Genomic DNA, 22,119 nt, shown 5'->3' on the forward strand with positions numbered 1-22,119 from the left:
GTTGGGTTAGTGTCTATATTTTTTACATACTGATCTCAGACATGCAAAAATTGGATTTTTCCCATTAAAATGCTTGTTTTTGGTCCAATTCTTGTCCCCAACATAGTACAGTAGGAAATGGTGTAATTAGCAAAGCCAATGGTTACTGAGCGACTGAGAGAATATATTCACAGTAATGATTTGTTTGTTCATAGAGTCAGTGATGAATTTGCACTAACAGCAAATACCAGTAATGGGCAAATCTAATGACAGCAGATTAGAAAAAAGAGAGTATAAAACTGTGGAAATAAATCTTCTCCCACTGTTATGTTGATTCAGCAATCTAAGATTCTAGCTAAGATAAAACAGTGTCTGTTGTCCCACAGCAAAAATGTCCAAGGTGTGAATCGCAAAGCCACAGAAGATGTCATTAACAAGGTATCACTTGGCAGAGGTACTCTCAGATACTGGAAAATACAACACAGCTCTCCTTTCAAAGAATTACTAGCTTTCTGCCATCATTTCTGTACAAAACCTGAGTGCTTTTGTTCCCTGTGACAAATTAAGGCAGATTTCCATTCTGATTGATCCAAACACTGCCATACTGAAAAACTGGAATGAGAAGTATTACTATTATGGAATGGATTATGGGTCAGGCTAGACTTAACACACACACATGCACACACAAAGGAATTCACTGGCATCTAAACACAGATAAACCAGGTCAATTTCTTTTAAGGAATTAGGCTACCTAGTAACTATTTAGAATAAAGCTGCTTCTTTAACCATAATGACTTAATCAGTTATGCTAATGAGGTCAGTAAGCCAATTAATGCATTCATGGCAACACATGTGCCTTACATGACTTAAGATTAGTATTAAGACTGGTGTTAAGTCTCTGGGCGCCATTGATTTTTCAACCACATCTGTGGTGTCTTTTGCTGTTCTCCTGAAATAAAATTAAGAAGGGAAACTAGGGACTTACTTCTTATGCTGATTCTCCTTTCTGTCAGCCGAGCCCAGACTCTGGAAATGAGAGAAGAAAAACAGACATTACAATCACCACCAAAGACAAGCATATTGTGGCTCTCCATGCTTAAGTACTCACTTATACAGAGCAAGCTGTAAAACCATCGGGTGCGTGAGAGGGCATATTTAGCATACAGGTACATACAATACATAGAGCTATTATATTTTGTTACATTTGTGTCAGCTTGGCTGTCTTGCAGAAACAGATGGCTTCATCCAGTTACCTAACAAATATCTGCATGCTGATAGCTGACGGCAGTAACAGCATATTGCAGGCAGAAAAGCCTGTGACAAATACAAACATTTAGTTCTGCACAAAATGTACTGCCCCGTATTCAAAGCATCAGCAAGTTAATTAACCTAATAAAACAATCAAATTACACAAACACAAAGACAGAGATCTCTTGCTGTTTCCCTTAATTGAGTTTGGTTTATTACAGTTGAGGTGACCTACAGTTAATGTATGTCTCAACCCTCTCCCTAATCTGGACATTTACCTTCAAGGCATCACCAATCAAGTGATCAATGCCACCCCATAAGAGCCAATTACATGGGTAATGACCTTGTCTCCAGTGAAAAGTAATTAGCTCCCTGGCTACACTTATCCAGTGGATTTACTTTATTCATATGCATTTATCAAAATCATCTGTGTGCAAGCGCATTGGCATGTTTAGGAGAGAAAAGGTGAGAGTGAGAAGAGGCGAGAGGAGAGAGGGAATTTAAAAGCCATTTCCCTGATGATGAAGTCAACTAAGTTCAGAAACTGTGCAAAATCAGTACTTCCTGCCAGCTCTGCTCAACAGGGGACGTTTGGTTACCTCCCTCCGGCAGATCCAACTTATTAGGCACACACATTGACACAAAAACACAAGTATACACAAAGGTGCAGTCACACACACATAATATCCCCCTGCTGTCTGCATCTTCTGGAGGTGTGTAGCTCTCAGTGGTGACACATGCTGAGACAGACAGAAGGGCATACAAAAGACACAGACACTGAACCTGCATATGCACACACAACTGGCCTTAGGCTGGAGACATTTTTGGAGTGAAATTCTGGTGCTGTTTTGCATTTTCATCTTTGGCAGGGAGGCTAATTCAGGCTCTTTATAAGAGGAAGGGGTGTTTATCTAAGCCATTCCCACCCCCTGCCATGCTCCATCCCCGGTAGCACCTTGGGACTCAATGGAGCATCTGGACCCCTTAGGGAGTGGGCCAATTTGGGCCATTTGACAGCACAATGTGCTTGTAACCCAGTGTAGCCAATTGCGCTTACCAGTAAGCCTTATGAAAATCTGATGTAACTATTCTCTGTGCCATAACCTAGGGTGAGTACTTGTGTAGAGGTGGTGACTGGCCCCTCACAATGAAGTCGATCAATTTAAAAACCAGTGATATTCATACTAAAAATGCACTAGTGAAGAATATCTATGTGCAAAAAGGTTTTAAACCCTTAAATCACATTACATCAACTCACTCAGCGCTGCTTGTGTTGGTTCTTGCACTGCCATGAAGTTAGGGCCTGATGTCTCCAATTTAAACTTAATTTTTAACACTGGAGCCATTAATGTACATCTACCAGCTCCTTTTCTATGACCCTCTGTGAAAGCGTTTGAGTGGTACAGTGCTGCGAGTGCATGCTTAAAAAAGAAGTGGGGAAAAGGCATTCCCTCCCTTTGAATCTGAAACTGAACATCAGAGGGTACTGTTGTTTTGAGTGTGCATGTGTGCATGTGTGTGTGTGTGTGGCTTTTATATAAGCAGTGCAATGACATTTTGACCAGCAAGAGACTCCTCTACTCTGGCGGTTTGAGTGTGTGTGCTTTTATGTGTGCAGTGCAGTGACATTTTGACCAGCAATTGACTTCTATGTGCGTATAAGTCTGGATATGATCCTGATGGGGCCCATACAGAGTGACTGACCTTTCACCTCCCAGCTCCCCCACAGTGCCCAGGTAGTGGCACTCTGCCATGGGGATGAGGGCAGGTGGGTGTCCTTCATCTGAAAGATAGGTCTGTGGGGGGTGAAGGAGGACTATTTTAGAGCCACCTTTCAGGCTGAATTAATTACTGCATCAGAGCATGAATAAGCAGACTGAGACTTCATTTCTTAAAGGCAGAAACTAAATTGTCTACAGGAATACTATTACTACAGAAACTCACTATAAAGCCCCAGGGAGCTGCAGTTTCAAGTGATAATTCTCATTACTATGAGCAACACCTTTCACAGTGTCATTTGATACATTGTTATTATAAAAATACTGTATCAATTATTGCCGCTTGACTAGATAAGTGAATGGAAAAGTATACCATCAGTTAAGGGACCAGTGTGTAGGATTTAGTGGCAGCGAGATAGCAGATTGTAACCAACTGAAACCCCTTGACTCAACCAAGTGCAAACAAAACACACTACAGTGGCTGCGAAATACCCAAAGACTGCAAAAATCCCTATCTTGAGCCATCATTTGATTTGTCCATTCTGGGCTATTGTACAAACATGGCTGCATCCATCGAAGAGGACCACAGATACATAAAGACGGTGATTACACAAAAATGAAAACATACATATGAATATTACATTCCATTTCTGCCGATAGATACTCAAAAATGTTACACACTGGACCTTTAAAGTAACAATAAATATATTTATATAGATATTATATTATATTATTATATATGATCTGAGATATTTTCAGATCATTACCTATCATAACATGAACCAGTATAATTTGATATTATCATCACTGAGTTTTAAGAAATTACAGCCTCTGTCTCTTCTCATAAAAAATGGGCAACTTCAGAATTTCACTCACATGATTAACAGCATTGTTCAGTAAATTTATGGTAATTATTTGGGTATTCACTATGACAAAAAAACATATTTTTTCGAATTGTTCAAAATAATAGCATCTTTACAGCATAACTGCATCCTGGAGGCTGATTAGGATTTATTTTGAAGAACCTGAAGTTTATGAATGCTAGAAACACAATTATACCAGCGTTCCCCATATGACAGTGTGTTGTGCATAGTATCCTCTGTCAGAAAGAAAAATATACAGTGTGGAGCTATGGAAGCAAACACCAATTAAAATGCTGTTTCCATGTGGATTTTATCGTTAATCAATCAGCCTACCTCCTGTATATGTGAACATTCATCAAATTAATGGCATCAAATGATATAGTGCCTGTAAGTATAGTACACCAGCCTCTTACAATTGTGGTTTACAGAGTTCATGCAACCTGCCATCTGGACCCTCTCACCTTTATCCACCTGTGCCTACAGAAAGCATCACTAACAATCATACATAAATAAGATTAAAATTCAAATCAGGACTAACAGTTCATATGCATTCTTAGCTGTTCATACAAAACCTTTCCCTCTCCATGCATCTTGCATCATCTGTCATTTCTGTCACTGCAACGTCCTTAAATGCCCCTGAGCCCTCCAAAAAACATGCTTCCAAAGACAATTGTAGCAGGAGACATAACACCTAAGTCAATTACTTTAATGACGGTGGGGAACATAAGTGAGAGAATTAGCTCGCTTTACACACCAAGTGTAGGACAAATTGCAAATTATGTGCAAACTAATTTTAAAAATCATGAAAAAAGAGTTACCAAATACTCTAACATAGGTCTAATAATAAATACATATGAATCAGTTAATTAGTCGATCCTCAAATCATTCATCAGTGTCCAGTTTTACCCACAGATTTATTACTGAAGTGTGTATGTGTGTGGAAGCAGGTGTGTCAACGCATACCTTTACAGCAGGTACAAAAAAACCAAACTGGCATTCCCTCACAGCTGTGAAATTACACTGACAATATATGCTGTATTCTTGCCAATTGCCTCAAAAGAATAATCCGCTTAACATGGCTTTCTTCAAATACTTACTCTCGAGCAAAAGAAAAAATACACAAGCAGTAATGCATGCAAACACACACAAAACCACCATCATATTTGCTGTTAAATACCTTCACTTTTCATCCACTTATTCCAGCATACACACATACCTGTCGAGTCCAGCAAGGGAGCCCAGTCGGAGAATGTTACTCCACTCTCCCTGTCTTCTTTTTCTCTCTTGTGTTCAAAACCCAAAGTCCCCACTGTAGTGGCGGTGTTTGCGGATCACCTGTCCAACTTCAACTCTTTTGCTCCGTTTCCCCCACTCCCTATCTCACTCTCTATTTTCCTCTCTTTTTGTCTAAAGCCGTTGGTCACACGAAGGTTTGTGAAGCTTATGCCGATGGTTGCTGCTACCTCCACTGACTTGTTGTACTTTAATTGTGGTTGCTAGGCGATAAGCTTCTCCAATTCTGCACACAGTGAGAAGGGGAGGACAGGAGAGGAGGGGGGAGAAAGTGAGAGAATAGTTGACGAGGGGGGGTAGGAGGAAATGCTCATTATAGACACAGTAGCCTGAGGAGAATGATCGACGGGGAGGAGGGGAAAGATTTACACGAGGGGAAGAAGTTGTGTAGATGAGATGTGGATGGATGGAGAAGGGCAGGTGCACTTCCTTGTTTTTACACTTGGACCACCTTGTGCAACCTGGAGCACTTAAGCTGGACCACCAGTACACTTGGAAGATTTGCCATAATACTTTACTTTATATTTTTTCAACACCTTTTTTTTTCATTGGTATTGGCTTTCTGCTCATTATATGCAGAAAAACTGAGACCACAGCATTGTTTCCCAATTATGTTTGGAAAGACAACTCAGATCTGACGTCAGCAGTATATAAACAATTAGCTAATTGCCTATTTGAGCACAACTGTCGCTAATTATTGTCTCTGATGTACACAGGTAAATTGGCCGCATTAGCTTTTTTATGTGTATTATGTTCTGTAGATTGAAGATTAAGATTTACTTTGAATGGAATCCAATGCCATTGCTGCAGTTGTCAGACTGATGAAAGCTTTATATGGCATTTATGTGCGTGAGCAAGAACAAAATTTGGCACAATGTGTGATTTCTTTGACTGGGCAAGAATAGCAGTTAGTCATCAGCATACAGTGCTTTATGATAAAAGAGATTCCAAAATGTCATTGTTTAAATATATAGTTATGCTTTTAGATAGTAATGCTTAAAAACAAATGCTGAAATCAAAAAACACTGTCCCTACTGAGGCATGGGTTACATTTCTGTGTCAGAGTACAGAATCTGACTGGTGTTTCCCCCATAAAGCTGACTCACATGGGATCTACTGACCGGTGATATCATCGAGACGAACCGTTTACATAAGATGTGGGCATGAGACTTTGAAAAGTGCACACCGTAAATTGGCAGTCATCATCTAATGTATGTCATTTTATGTCATTGTATGTCATCATCTAATGTATGTCATTTTTAAATAATGTGTTTTGAATTGTTCGTCTGTTCTATCATCGCACACTACTTGTGTGACGTGACATGACAGCAATATTATCATTTACAGTAAATGTCACATTAATCTTCTATGAAATATGTAATGAGTCACTTCTAAATTACAGCAACTTCTAGCAGCTGTGCAGAGGCAATCTTACACTGTTGTTTTATGTGATGACAAGGAATTGTATAAAAGAAACTGTTTCAATAAAGTAATAGTTTCACTTTATTTTATGGCAGGTGCCGAAAAGAAATCAGCTTTTTAGGTCAGAAGTGGAATATTTTGACAGTGACCAGTGCCTACATATGCTGGACACGTAACAATTTCTTGACCTACAGGTTGAGTATCAGTTTAAAAGGACTATTAGACACAAGCGGAGAGCACATGTGGAGAGGACTAGTTACGACCAGTAGGCAAATCATGCTTCCTCTTACAGTAACAGCCCACCCGCTCAGACTTTTAGGTCTGGTGAGCGTCAATATAAATCAATTTAGTCATGAAATCTACACTGTGCTTAGTGGCTGGTGACCTTCAGCGCGACTGTGGGTAACTGCTGTGCGAATGTATGAGAGACAGTATCTGTGTGTATGGTGCTGGCCTGGTGTATTATGACTCACTGTGTGTTTTCAGTGTCTGACTGTGGGCACATACAAATCTCTGCCACCTCATTGTCCACTGAGGGAGTACTGTGCAGCCTGAGCACAGAGTGCTATAGGGAACATTACTCATAGCTGGCGGAAATGTCAAACATGCTGGTATTGCTCTGAAAGGATACACAGGAAATACTGTCATGCTTTCTTTTTTTAGTCTCCTATTCCTACTTGAGTCCATCCATCCCTGCATCCACCCATGCTTTCTGCAAACAATAAAATACACCTGCCAATTTCTGGGGGCTGAGACTAGAGGAGGTGCGAGCACCCAGCGTGCACCACTGAGGGGCCGCAGCAGGTTGCCCCAACACCTGTCAGTCAGGAGGAGCTTTTCTAATTATAACTCACACACTCACTCATTGTCATGCACGCACACATCAACACACTCATTTAGCTTACTTCCTTGAAGGGCTCTCAATGGGTTCCTGGTGGCCTTTCAGTGTATCCTTCCTATACAGGCTCCTGGGAAGAGAGTGTGATGGCTAGCTTCGGGGCACTGGCAGTGCATATTGTGTATGTCGAGTCTCCTAACAACAATGTAATAATACTGCGGCTAATAATAGTAACTGCAACGAATGAAGGTGAAATTATACATACAATCATTAAACTGCTGTTAAACTTGAAATGTGAGTGAATATTCTTAAATATAGAATAAATGACTGTAGTAAAATGTTCCATTGACATGTTGGAAAAATATATTTTGTTGTTTTTGGTGCAAAGCAACAAAAAACATGCAAATCTGTCTCCAAGTACAGGTAAAAAGGCATTCATTAATATAAAGCTATGGACAAAAAAGTAGAACAGCTTTGAGATACAACTCTTCCAACACTGCGTCCAACTAATTGGCCAGTAAATTAGCCAAACTGTGAGTTTTATGACACTTAAGGCTATCTGCAGTCCTTTTCGCTAGTTGTTAAATCTGTGTCTGTGCACTTTTACTGCTTAATCGATTGCCAGATATGTCTAGACTGAGGCCAACATTCTGCATGCTATGCTAACAACCCAATTATAAACAACAGCTCATCACAGTGAACTGTGAGCCTCCTACACAACCGGGTAGGCGGAGAGAAAAACAAGGGTGAGAAGGTGAAAAAGAGCAAGAGATAAAAAGAAAAGTACATGATTTAAATAGAAAAAGTTGGAGTCAAATGGGAGAAAGAAGGGAAAGATGGTTAAAGATAGACAAATACATTGAAATTGTGTATTGTTCTTACTATACCCAGGCTTCTTGTTATTCTAAATCAAAACACATAGTCACTGTTGGGAAAAAAACTTCCTCCAAAAATCACAGCAAGGTGTTTCTGGGTTTATATAAAGGTTTCATTAGCCAAAGAATAGAAACAACAGGGTGCTCAATAAATATAGAACAAAAATGAATGCAAGAGTGATGTGGAGGAACAGTGTGTTATTTCTTTCTTTCTTGTGCTAATCCATTTTCCACTGTGGCGTTAAACCGAATTAATAGGGCTCTTAAAAACTCAGACACTTCTGAGGCAAAGACAAAAGAGGGAAAGAAAACAGATGACAAAGGAGAGCTGAAAGACAGATACATTACATCAATAGGAAAACAAATGAAACAAAAAAGACAGGAAGACAGATGCAAAGGGAAATGGGTAACTAGACAGGTACACATTTACAGGTGGGCAGGTGTATGCATAGAGAGAGAAAAACTACAAGATGACCGAAAGAGAACGTTTTATTTGCAGGCGTGTGCTGTGCTCCCTGATTTCACTGACCAATCAAAACATGTCAACAACGCTGGGTGATGAGAGAGTGACAGGGCGGGTCTTCTCTCCCTCTGTCTCACTGTCTCCACTTTTACAATGTCATTATTTGTACAGGACTCCCCCTCCCAAGTCTTGTGGTCTGGGGACCAAAGGGACCAAAACATGGCTCATAAATCAACACAGCAGAGAGAGACTATGGATATTTACCCATAAATCACTGTGGCGGAGCCACCTACAATCAGACTAATAGGGCTGGAAGACGTGCTGTCATCCAAGCCATGATGTCACCAAGCCTGAGCCTGTGGGTGTTGATGTTGGTGGTGGGTCTCTGGTTCTGTGTGTATGGGGGGATGCCTGCATATGTGGCTGTGGGTCTCTAGTAATGTGTGTGTGTGTGTGTGTGTGTGTGTGTGTGTGTATAGGGGGGTGTCTGGGTATGTGGTGGTAGGTCTACGGTTCTGCTTGTGTAAGTAAGTCACTGTGGTGAGTGTGTGTGTGGTGTATGTGGGAGGCGGGATGTCTGTTTATATGGGTTTGTGTGTACTGGGGTGGCCAATGTGTGTGTGTGTGTATTTGTCTGTCAGTATATACTTTCATCACGTCTCTGCATTTATGTACATGTTACATTGGTGACACACATACACCGGTATTGTACATCTTAGACTGGACTTAACACATGTGTGAAACACACGCACACAAAAAGACACACACACACACACACACACACACACACACACACACACACACACACATTAGTCCTGTGGTTAGTGCTGGCTTACAATGGGTGTGTGATTCCATAGAGAAAATCTAAACAAGTCGAGCGGTTAGCACGGGTCTGCCACGTTTCCACACAATGGCGCTCATTGACATAAATAACTGGGGACTTTGTGAAATGGGACACCCATTAACTTCTCCTCCACAGATAATTGCCCATTAGATCTTGGAAGAGCACCGGATTGAGAAATAACTCAACACTGACACTAAATGCAACTTGTAATAATAAAAAAGTCACATTGTGAAAGGGGCCTGGAATCCGTTAAGATGGGTTGGCTTTTTGTACTATCATCCAGCCAAGCACTTGGATTATCAACAAAGAAAACTATGGCTTGTTGTAGGAGCTCTGAAAGTCTGTGCCTTTGCCTAAGCTGTGCTTTGAACATGGAAAAGATGATGACAACAAGGGAAAAAGAAGACAAAGAAGAGAACTGCAAATTAGAAAATAAGATGAAAGAAGAATAAAATATTGTAGAAGAAAATGAGAAATGTAGTAAAAGAAACAGAAGCAGAATAATTTAAGAAAACAGTAGATTGGTTAAGGAATCTTAAAGAAGTAAGAATGAAAAATACAAGTTCATAGCACTTTTTTTCACAAGCCTGAGCAAGTTTTGAAAAGTACATGATGACTAATAAACACCTACAGTACATCAAGTATTGATGATGTACAGAATTCACCAGTAACAACAACCTTCACCTTTGATGAATCAGAACACATGGTTATGCTGTCAGCCCCACAGATTCTCTGCAAATTGACATGCCCATGTCAGCCCTTCACTTCCACTTACTGTCACCCGTCTCACTCGTGCGCATGTTCCTGTTTGTGTGTCGCAACAAACTCTGAGGCAAGGGCAAATGATCCAGAGTAATATGACTCATTCATAAAATCAAATGTCTCCTGCCTACATCCTTCAAGAGTGTACCACACACAATACTATAAACAGTCATTTACAGCAACACAGAGTGAGTCAATTTTTGATGTAAAATGTGACGACAATGATTATCTGCATTTGACGGCATGGATCGATTCTGGGGTTAAGAATAGATCTACAGGCAGTGACAAATCAGTGAGGAGGCTGACGATGCCTGCAAAGATAGACAGGCTGACATTCACATACAAATATATAGACACACATACACATGTATACATATTCAGTCCACCTACACATGCCAATGGCCGTAGCTCTATTTATTTTCCCTCATTAGTTTTAAATGGCCCATCCAGACGTTACTGTGGCCACTGCTTTTAATCATTGGAGAGAACTCAGTTCAGCGCTGGCTTCGTCCTCTTTGATGTCCCTAGTCGGTCCGCCAGCCAACCAGCAGGCCAATGTCTCTCCTCCCTTTCCTTTCTGCTACTGCAAACAGCTGCCCATTCTGCTGCACTTTGCAAAGTTCTTTTCAGATTGAGTCATACATTTATCAGATTGAGTCACACATTTATCAAAATACTGTAATAAGTGTTCAGATCTCTGTTTAATTACTGGGGATTAAGTACATTGATGGAAATGCAGGCATTATTTCGATAAAAGAGCGTGTCTAATAACAGAGAGACACCGGAAACATGACTAACAGTGTGTGTGACTACACACTGGTATTTAAAGAGAACTGCTTCACTAAAGTGCAGGTGTAATAGAACACTCGAAAGACCTTAGACCAGCTTATGGTGCAGAAAGTATGAATTATGACAGTGACAGTCAACCTGCGGTTAGTTTTTTCAGTATAGTCTAATGTTTAATGTGTTAGCTGATCCGGAGGGACAGTCTAATGCCAAGGATCTACTGTATGAGTTAGAGAGTAATAAGAGAAAGCTCCCGTTGGCTTCTCATTTACCAACACCGATCTCTCATTTGAGACGGCTGGTTTATCGGTTGCTATATACTCAGCAGTCTTATTTTTAGGACTTCCGCTAAGCAATCATATCATTAAACTACAAGCACTGAGACTGAGACTCAGTACAGTTATCGTCTGACAACAGAGAACATCGCAGAAGAGAAGCAAAAGTAGAGTAAAAAGAAGCATTTATTTAATCATTTCTCCATCACCTGAACCACAGTCATGGAATCCATAGCTATAAACCGTATTGGAATTAAGCAATTACAGGAACAGATGGATTTATACGATGGTTGGTTGGAAAACAAAGGGAAATAATCTCTTGATAACTACCAGATAACAGCATATGTTTTTGAGGTCCAAGGCCTAGTGATTCTTCAATGATGTCATGGTCACGGTCATGGATCCAGACACTATTAAAAATCCCGAAAAGTGTATCAAAGTTTCCAACCTTTATTTTCTATGCAGACATCCAGGGGATGAGGCTTTGGCCAAAATGGTGTCCTGAGGTGACCACCTGACTGCAACAGAAGTGTCACAGAAATCTACTGGAGAGTTAGCTTTCCCTAAATGACGATTGTACTTAAAAATGCAACCACGGATTGTCTCCTGCTCAATATGAAACTATGGACGTACCTGCCTGCCATGACATGCAAAAACGTGCTGCTACTTTTGAATATGTCCGTTGAAAAAGGACTAGACTTTGTCTTGGATGGACAAAAAGATAGGAAGTAAAAACTGCTCATGCGCACACACGCAACAACAACAACAACAACAACAACAATAAAACACATCACAAAGGGTGGAGTCTTTCGAATAAAATGGCAGTGTTTTTGTACTGTTGCACACGTATGAATGTCGGTCCATACAACGTCCTCGTGTGTATAGCAAAACTACCAGTGTAAGTGAGCGTGCTCCACATGATAGCAGGGGGTCGACTAATAAGAAACACTAAGTAGAAAAACAATCCTTTGATATGAATGACATCATCACAGCCTGACCTGTTTTGAATTTCTGACTGGAGGCCTAAACATAGTTAGCAAGGCTCGCACTTCATTGTGGTGGATAAGTGGACTCGTGCCTCTATTCATTACAGGCAAAACATCGTAATAAAGAGAAACAACGGGTGACTAATGGGAAATTATAGTCAAAACGGTCTGAAAATAAGTAACAATTCATTTCAATTTAGCTTTATGTCATCTCCACGTTTATTTTATTCGTCAAGTTCACAGAGAAAGAGAAAATATTATTTTGAAAGTGCCTTTGACTTCAACCAGGTGTTGATAAATATAGGGTAAAGGGGTAGGGTTAAAACAGCAGGTACATTTGCTGTGATACTACTGGGTGGTACAGTGTTGTACCAGAGAGTGTGTGTTCTCTGCTGATCCCAAAGTGATTTATTTCATTTTAATACAGCATGTTTGCTTTGGAGCATGATATGTATTTGGTCATAAGACATTAATAGAGTAGAAAACATGTTGAAAAATGAGCTTGCTGACGTGTGTTTGAGCACTGTATGTGCTGTGAGTGTGTATGGGTGTGTGTGTGTGTGTGTGTGTGTGTGTGTGTGTACTGCGAGAGTCTTGAGGCCCATGCTGTCACTCAGCCCAGCTCACAGGGTGGTCCAAACACTGAGCCCTCTTTACTCAGTCTCACACACACAAGCACATGCACACAAACAAACAAACACTCACTGGTGTACATGTAATGACATACATAACAAAGTATACATAAATATATGGCCATATATATGACCATAATGAAGCAATCAAATAACCTCAGCGCTTCCCCTCTTCCTGTCCCAAACCGTACACCTAAATATACTGCCACAGACTGCCATTGCAACAAAAATGGAGAGTCCAGAGGAAAGGAACGGCGTTACACAGCAACCCTTTCATGCTTCATGTTTGGTGTAGTTTCACTGGAAGGATGCTGAGTTTGACAGCATGGTCACTTAGCCAGTAAGTGACAGTGTCGTTTGGCAGTTCTTTGGTAAGTCTGTAAAGCAAATTAGCAGCACTGACGTAGAAGTAAAAAGGGAAGTTTGCTGGCCTGTCGTGCCAGAATTTCATTATGTCAATTTAGCATCTACACCGAAGCTGCCCCATAGAAGCAGCCTGGCCTCTGGCTGCCTGATAAAGCTTCTTAATATTGAAGGAAATGGCTAAGTTCTTGTCAGTGGAAGAAATTCATCTCAAAACCTCTTGGTAACCAACTTTCCAAAAGGCACTTAACACTCACGCTTAGGCTGTTTTTGTTTTTCAGTAAATTGGACCAGAGTTACATTGACTTTGGCGTTCTTATGCTAAGCTGGGCAAGCAATAAAGATAGTCCCCGCTGCCAGATATTCAACATTTGATTATTCAGCAATTTGATTGGCGTAAAGATTTCACAAATTTGAATATCTAAGATGACAGCATTTCTTGTGTAAATAGCACACAGCCATGTCAGCTTAAAATCTAAATATTGACCTCATTTAGCCCCACCGCTCACCACTACAAAGACACTCGGCACTATGATAACTTAGAGAACCACTGCACTGAAACAAAAAGAATCAGAAGTGAAAGGCTTGGGCATGTGTGTGTTACTGCAGCAAAGGAACATGGGATGCAAGCTGTGCCAAAGGAATGTGTCAGAAAAGTTGATGGCATGGTGTTCTTTCTGTGAGCCATTACCGCTCACAACAAAAACCGAGATGTCTAATCAGAGTATACGCTTTGTAGCAAGAGATAGTTTAAAAGAAGTTCAAACATAAGACATTTATGCTCCTTTCATAAGTACCAGACCATGGCTTGATTTTCCATATCTGTTCCTCCAAAAGACAACAAGCCACAAAGTGAGCTCACGAGTGATTTATTTGGGCTATTAGCACTGATGTATCTGGATTAGCTCCACTTTCGTCTTCCAGGTGAGGGGGAAATGAGTCGTTAATATTTGTGCTACGCTACAGTTCTCCTGCAGCATCGTGGCTCGCACAGCAGGAAGCACAGGGCTCCCTCCCCTTCCCGCTATTAGACATTCACTGAACAAATACTGCAAACGAGCCCCGCTTCCCCCACGAAATGGTAATAAGCCATAATTGCCTGTAATCTGAATACATTAGTCCTAAGAGGGTCCTGTTGCTTTTGTGTGCAATCATGGTAGAGCTTTAGGACGAAAATATGATTGCAAGAAAGGTGTATGACTCTGTAAGCCAGCAAGGGACTGATTTTTTGCTTGACACATGTTGCAATACACAAAACAATCACACTGTACATACAATTTCAATGAATGTTTATGTTGCTTAATTAGATTCACATGGGCATAGGTGGGTTTCTGTCACATGTGATATATGAGTGTTGTAGACCACAGAAAAGCCAATACAACTGCAATACATTGTACAGCCTCAAAATACATGGACATCAAATTTAAAAACAGGCTGCAAATTAAATAATTGGAAATGTTATTTTCTGCAAGTAATAAATGAAGACACTAGAGACAATCTGAGACCGAAGGTGGCCGTTGGTTAAGCACAGAATCACAGATCTGATATCCACAGCCACAACTGATAGGTGGGGGTCAGGATCATTTATAACCCTTCTGCAAGCCTGGTAATATTACACTGGACAACTTCTTTACTCATTTATTTTTGTTTTTTTGCATGTTTTGCTGAGAGAGTTCCCCTCATCAGCATGTCAGCTTGGAGGTTTGCATGCCTTCTTTCTGTCACTGTTTTTTTCTTTTCTTCTCTTTTATTTTCTCATTGCATCCATTTCTTTCTTTCTGACTCTCTAGAGTTGGAGGCGCCATTGTGTGCTTGCGGCTTGTTTACGAGGAACACTGATTCACCCAGTGAGGTTTGGCTTGCTTGTACAGGGAGGGGGAGAAATATGAATGAATTTGCAACACCCCAACCCTCCGTTTCCACCCTCTATTCCCAAATTCTCCCATCATCTTTCTTCCTCTCTACATGCTCCTCAGCCACCTCCAGTCACACTTTTCCACTGGTGTGTGCGTGTGTCTGTGAGAGTGTATTTGTGTAAAGCCAGAGGGGCGGCCAACACTGGCCAGAGGCTCATTTTTGTGGCCAGGCCAATGTGTATCCCGACGGCTTGCAGGCGTCTCGGGGGCCAGCTCCTCCTTCCAGCTCCATTCCCTCACCCTAGGGCCTCTCCAGAGAGTCTTTGCAACCAGCCATTGATTAGTCATTTCTAGATCCTTCAGGACAAAAACCAGTGCTTAGTTTCAAGCATTTATTAAAAATGACAGGCTGTGCTTGTGAGACCTGTTGGGGAGAGGAGGATGAGGAGGTGGGGAAAAAAAGACATGTATCCAAAACTGGAGGGAACATTGAGAGTGGGTTTCATGGCTGGGTTGGCGATGGGAAGTCTTGGACTACCTCCAGAAATGTCAAGGTTAAAAATGTCTGCCTGCCTGTCTCCCTGGCTGCTGATGGCCATGTTCTCTATCTCTTGTGTGCAAAGCCTGTGGTTGCCATAGAGACCCGCAATATTGCCTATTCTGGTACATTGGTAGAGTAAACTAGCTGTAACTCTCATATTCAAACATGAACTGAGGACAGTAATCTATATTTATCCCCACCAGGGAAGGAGACATTAAAAGTTATTGGGCACATGGTGATATGCTGGAACTACAGAAACTATATTAGTTATTAATATCCATGTATCATTAGGAATGGCAGGCAGGAATTTGATTTTTTTGTGTGGTTAATGAGCTCTTGACTTAAAGAGTCATTGTAAGAGTCTCTTTCAGGCATGAGGAGCCAAGCTCCAGCTTTTGGCTCACCTCAATACTTCACGTGGCAAACAAATAAAACGGCACATGGTTTTCAGAAAGTTCACGAGTTCAGGACATCAGTGAAGGAAGGGGGTGGTATTTGATTTCTAGCTGACACAAGAGGAAAAAGTTGGGGGTTGATGAGCGAGAGCAAGAGGGAGAGAGAGAGAGAGAGAGAGAGAGAGACAGGGCATGGAGACAGCAGCATCCTCTGCTTCACACCTCATCTTTCCCACGGTATTTGGTTTGTTTACAAGCAGGAGTCAGTGACAGGTTCATTCCTTGTATCCTGGCTCCGACCAGCGCCAGGTAGGAGGCAGACTCTGAGGCCTTCCTGCCGCTCGGAGCCCCACACAGGCCAGCATGACCAACAGGCTGGGATTTCCATGTCATAACATACCCCTCCCCAACCCCCGACTGACGCCAAGGGTTTCTCCTTCCTCTTTGCTGTCTCATTCTCTAGCCCCCCTTCCTTGCTCTTTTTGCCATGTCTTCATCTCTCCAGGGGGCTACAGTAGCCGTGAAACAGCGTGACCCACACTGGAGGTCTCTCCATCTCTCCCTTTCGTCTAATCGTTTCTCCAGTCGGTGCTGTTTTGGCGTCGGTCTCCGGATGCTGATACCCAAGACAGCAAACCTGACCCCTGCTGACTCCACACTGCCTCACACTCTCCATAAACAACCCCCAAGCCACAGTCAGCGTCAAATCCAATCAACCCTCTCCCTCCCAGCCCTGGTGTCCCTCCACCCCATTCCCTTCACAACCCTTTTTGCCACCTGCAGGCCTCTAATTTACAGTGTTTGTGCGTACTGAGATATCCGTGAACGGCTGGCTATTCTGGGCATGTGGAACATGGCATCAATGCCGGATTGCATCCATGCGATTTCCCCTATCTGTACCCCACTACCATACCACACTTGCCATTCCCTGCAGAAGCATTTATGCTGGCTGGTTCAGGTGTCTTGCCCAGCAGCAGTCACAGAGTCTGGAGAGCATTTTGCTTTGTCACAAAAGGCCAAAGAAGTGATACAAGGAGCTTTGGGAGCACTGGTGGTCAACAGGCACGACCCATGGATGGATATGTTTCAAAGAAGCAAGAATGCTTCAAATTCCAAATTAATTTCCAGAAAGTGCTTTATCTTGCTGCATCAAACTTTAGAACATGCTCTTAATATCAAAACATAGTCTTTAGCCCTTAGTTATTGTTGTGTGTTCAAATACAAACCAAGTGTTTTTGATTATATCAAGCATGTGAGACTGTACTGACTCAGGCTGTCAGTTTGAGAAGTCTTCCTACTCTGCAAAAAGCAGACTGTGAGAGCAACAGAAAGAAGGCAGAGAAAGAGTCAGAGAGAGTAGAGATTCTGTGTTCCCCATAACATGCCTTTCCATCCCAGGCATTTGAAAGTAGAAATACCACAGTCTCTCCAGCGCTACAGCTCTTGTAAATAATCTGAGTCTGGGCGCCACCTCAGAATCCCCAGCCTGGTCCCCGGCCTGGTGGGTGCCATGTCAGTTCAGGAGGAGGGGTTTAAGGTGGGGTGGGGGTTGTTGAGAGAGGAAAGAGTGAGGCAAGGAAAGGGAGGGGAGAAGAGGGGAGGAGGGAAAGGGGCATCCAAGCCGGCTCTTGCATCATCACTTGAGTACTACTTATTGCATACTGCCTGGGTGAGTGAGTGGGGTACATGCATAAAGACTGAAGTTAAGAGGGACTGAATAAATACCTGCTTCACCCACCACCACCACAACCATCACCTCTTGCAGAGTGAATAACAAAGTCCATTCAATATACATACATCCCGACAACTGACTGTCCCGTTCTTGTTGATTTCCCATGCAGCTCTTTTGACGTAAATGTTTTGTTGAGTCGGTGTTTAATTGTCTGTTTTGGGGGCAGTGTTTGGCTTTTTGTATGACCCAGAAACTCATGTTTCAGTGCCAATAACACTGTGTTTACAGGTTCTCTCATCTTAAGGTTTGGAGCAAATGAAAGAATTGCAAGACGTAAAATAGCTGGTAGCAGTTTTTCCTATTATATGGGATGCAAGCACTTTCATTTATTCATGTCTGGTCCATGCCTTACAAAACAAGGAAGGTTTATGGGCAAAACAAGGGTCTAGCTGACAATGGCTATGGAAAACAGGTCCTGGTTTAAACAGGGCTGACACAATGGAAAGAGAGAGAGGAGAGAGAGAGAGAAGAGAGAGAGAGAGAGAGAGAGAGAGAGAGAGAGAGAGAGATACATACAGTTCTATACTGTACAGTAGAAAAACAAACTGCTGCTCTTAGACTTCAGTTTACTCAGTGAACTCAGTGACACAAGTCTTCTTGGACTCTTGTCCTGTGATAGGCACAGTGGATGTGAGACACATACACACACACACACACACACAAACACACACACCTACACACACACACACACACACACACACACACACACACACACACACACACACACAACAAACACACAAACACACACACCTACATGTCCCATCGAATGCAGCTTCTGGAATGAGACCTCAATGACAACTGTGCATAAGTGCTCTACATTCCACAGGGCTTGCAGCAGCAATCAGAAAGGCCAGACAAATACAGTACATAATACAGGGGGGCTAAATGAGCTCCAGGCTGCAAAGGCCAGGGAAGCTAAACTTGACCTGCACCTTGGCCCCAACATGAACACAGCTGCCAGGCATCCCGATTTCCACCACATGAGCAGGGGGAAAATCTTCTCTTAACTGTGGGCTACCTCCCCCACATATTCAGCAAAATCAAAAACTGTGTACTGAACGTAACATGTACTTCTGACGGGTTCTACTATCTCTTTATGGCAGCACTGCAAATATGTCAATCCTTATATATAATATGTTGACAGTGATGACAGTAAAATTTGCATTTCAGTATGGACAGGAAACCTAGTAAGATGTGGACAAAGCCAGCCGCTTAGTTACTTCTGTCTTTAAATAAAGTAAAAAAGAACATGGCTTGGAAACAAAAGACGAAAGAAGTATACTGCAAGCCTATTCAATTTCAGGCCCCAAATAAGGTCAGTTGAACAAGCTGTCCAAGTGCGTCTCCTGAGATGCGTTAACAGTAATACCTATTTATTTTCTATTCATTTTAATCCCAAAATGAATTTACTGTGTGATAGCATGTCCTATGACCCCATGAAGGGACCATGCAAAAGATATATTAAGAAAGAAACAGGCAGGCTAATAAAAGAGTTATAAACAAAGCTGGTAGTCCATAATATTTAAAGTAGCTTGCTGAGTTTTCTTATACTTGACATTAAATACAAACTATTTGAGTTAATAATCAAGTGGAGTTCGGGTTGCTGGGTGGTAGTGTGTACTGATACTGATTTGCAAATCATCTCTACTGAGCAAAAACAATGTTTGTTGAGATTGATATAACATTCTTATTATAATTGTGCATCTGTGCAAAAAAAGGTCTTGTGTGCACGATCAGCAGAAAATCTCAGCAAGCACAAAAAGTAAATTGAGAGTTATTCTCTGTTTTATTAAGCCACAGAGGAAACCAAAAGCAGGTTCCTTTCTTGCTGGACATGAGAAGGGCTGAATTGTTCCATGCAGCTGGCCGCAGTACCTCAGGCCCCTAACGTCCTGGTCTCTTGCTTGGCTCATGGGCAGGGTGGCAGGTGAAAGCCCCACATGGTTGGCACTGCCACTGTCCCCAGCGCTGCATTCAGGTTCTCAAATTCCATATTGGGCAAGAGGTAGACACAACAACAATTATCCATTCGTACTGGCATAATGCTGGCAGTTTTCTGGCAGCACAGACATGAATGGTAGGAGAAAACTAAACCCAGTTGAGTTCCGTCTTCTGGGATTTACTAAGGATAAGTAGTTTGATTTGATGAATACAATAACCTTACGTCATCTCTTTTTATATATCCAGGAAACCCTGTTAATTGTGGTGAGCAGAGTAGTGAAATTAAGTAAAAAAAAAAAACATTATTTAACAGCATGCTTTCAGGATCATAGAACTACACACTTGTATTTATGAATGTATCTTGTTCTCCACATTAATATGAATGAATAGAAGGACGCTGTGAATATAGGTGTAAGACAAATACACATCCAGTCAAGCCTGAAATTGTTTCAGAGTGGGTATAAAAAACCCCAGACTCCCCTCATTACATCCTAGCTGGTGAGTGGCTTGCTTATATGAGATTGGATGCTGAATATTAATGTCTAATGCATTATTGGATTGTTTGCTTTTAATTTGTGTGGCATTATAATACAGTAGTCAGTTGCTGTGGCAGTCTGTGGCTGGTCACAGCAGTTTGTCAGCCTCTAGTGGTTACCTGTAGAACTATCAACTCTAACAGTAACAAAACCACAGCAGCATGCAGAGCTGCTACACTACTACTAGAACATAAAACATATTTTGTATGACGTACACTAACACTTTTCAGCTGAATCAACTGAATATGACTGCACCAGAAATGGGTAGTCAATGCTATTGAGGCAAAGTAGAAATGGTTAGACCGGTGATTCTGTATCTTTTACCTCAAGCTCTGCAGTCCGGATGTTTTTCTATTATACTAGTTAATAAACATAGTCCTTTAACTCAAGTCATTCTGATAAGATGGTCGTGATGACCAGGACAGGGAACCTCTGAGTTCAGTGACATTCTTTCTTGAAAGCTACATCTATAAGTGAAAATGTGTTATCGATTAACACAATGTTCACTGTGTTATATGAAATTTGAGTCATGCACCATGCATGATTAAAGGCTGAAATGGTGAGATGATGTTGCCTTTCACATTGTTTCATACATCAACTTCCATTCATCAAGCCATTCATCTTTCACACTCATCCCTCCTTCTGTTTCATACTTCTGTGTCACTGTCCCCAGTGGGTTCGTGTCTCGAAGTTCCATCTGTCAGCGCCATCCAGGGGGGGTGACAGAGCGGATGAGGCCCAGGGGAGAGACATCAAACGTGGGATGCTGGCCTTGGTTTCTCCCCCGTCTCATCTCTATTTGAGTTTCTGGCCCCTCCATCTGTCTGCGCATGATTTGGAGCTGGCTGTCGCAGGAGGGAAAGAAAGGCCCTCCACCAATGACAAATGACAATCTCAGAATAAACACACAAGTGAGGGAGGGGAGGAGAAAAAGAGCTGAATCACTCTTTCATCATCCATCAGCCTCTGTTGGTCTTCTCATTAACCTCTGGTCTCTGCCCCTCACTCTCTTCTGGTGCCTGTCACTCACTTTCTTTCTTTTCGCTCATTCTCCAACTTTTACAAAAATATGAGGCAATTTGTCCTTTTGCACCGAGGCTGCGAAGTGTAAGGGATTTCATGGAATTATATCTCCCTCTAAGTCCCTGTCAACTTGTTACTTTAATTACAAATTAATAACATTACTGAACGCTTCGTCACACATTTGCGAGGCAGATTTCTAAAAAATGTGGCTCACGGCTCTCCTGAGCTGCAAGTTAAACAACATGCATGCATGTTAATGCTGGAGACATGGATACCACCAGCAGTGCAAATTGTGAGTGCATACCACAAGTACGCCGACTCATTCTCTACTCTAGCTCTCAGCACCAGCTAAAACCTGCAGCCAACATGCCGAGCCCCCCTGATCCCAGTGCCGGCTCAACCAAACACACACATGACAGATGCCTCCTCTGCTGCAGCGCAGGCATTCAGAGCATCTCCTCCGCCACCAAAGGCATATTCCTTTTATAACCAGCGGGGATTAGGGCCCATTGGAGGAAGCTAGCATGTGCGCTGGCCTTAGGCGGCTTGCAGATAAAAAAGCATCTCAAATTGAATCAATAACCACCAGCCGCCAACTAATCCTGGCTAGCCCCCATAAACACCGCTACAGCAGTCCCCTCACAAACCCCTGCCAATGCCCTAGTCCGGCCCCACCCGACCCAAGCCCCAGACCCCTTCATCTTTTTATAACTGCACCCTAGGGCCATGCAGGGGTGCTCAGGTGAGG

At 42.1% G+C, this 22,119-nt stretch overlaps 1 protein-coding gene across 6 annotated transcripts in view; it reads right to left on the bottom strand.

Annotated features, from left to right (window-relative positions):
* Positions 1–22,119, bottom strand: part of LOC127373549 (ankyrin repeat and fibronectin type-III domain-containing protein 1) — a 129,323-nt gene that overhangs the window by 49,217 nt on the left and 57,987 nt on the right. For 4 of the 6 annotated variants that reach the window (XM_051418137.1, XM_051418138.1, XM_051418136.1 and 1 more), the window contains one exon: positions 965–1,005. In XM_051418137.1, the coding sequence (XP_051274097.1) occupies positions 965–1,005 (41 nt within the window). Of the gene's footprint in view, positions 1–964; positions 1,006–2,931; positions 3,024–5,024; positions 5,207–22,119 lie in introns of those variants that run through there. The other 2 variants (XM_051418141.1, XM_051418139.1) reach the window with 2 other exon arrangements.

The sequence above is a fragment of the Dicentrarchus labrax genome, unplaced genomic scaffold, assembly GCF_905237075.1.
Source record: "Dicentrarchus labrax unplaced genomic scaffold, dlabrax2021, whole genome shotgun sequence".
Lineage (NCBI taxonomy): Eukaryota > Metazoa > Chordata > Actinopteri > Moronidae > Dicentrarchus > Dicentrarchus labrax.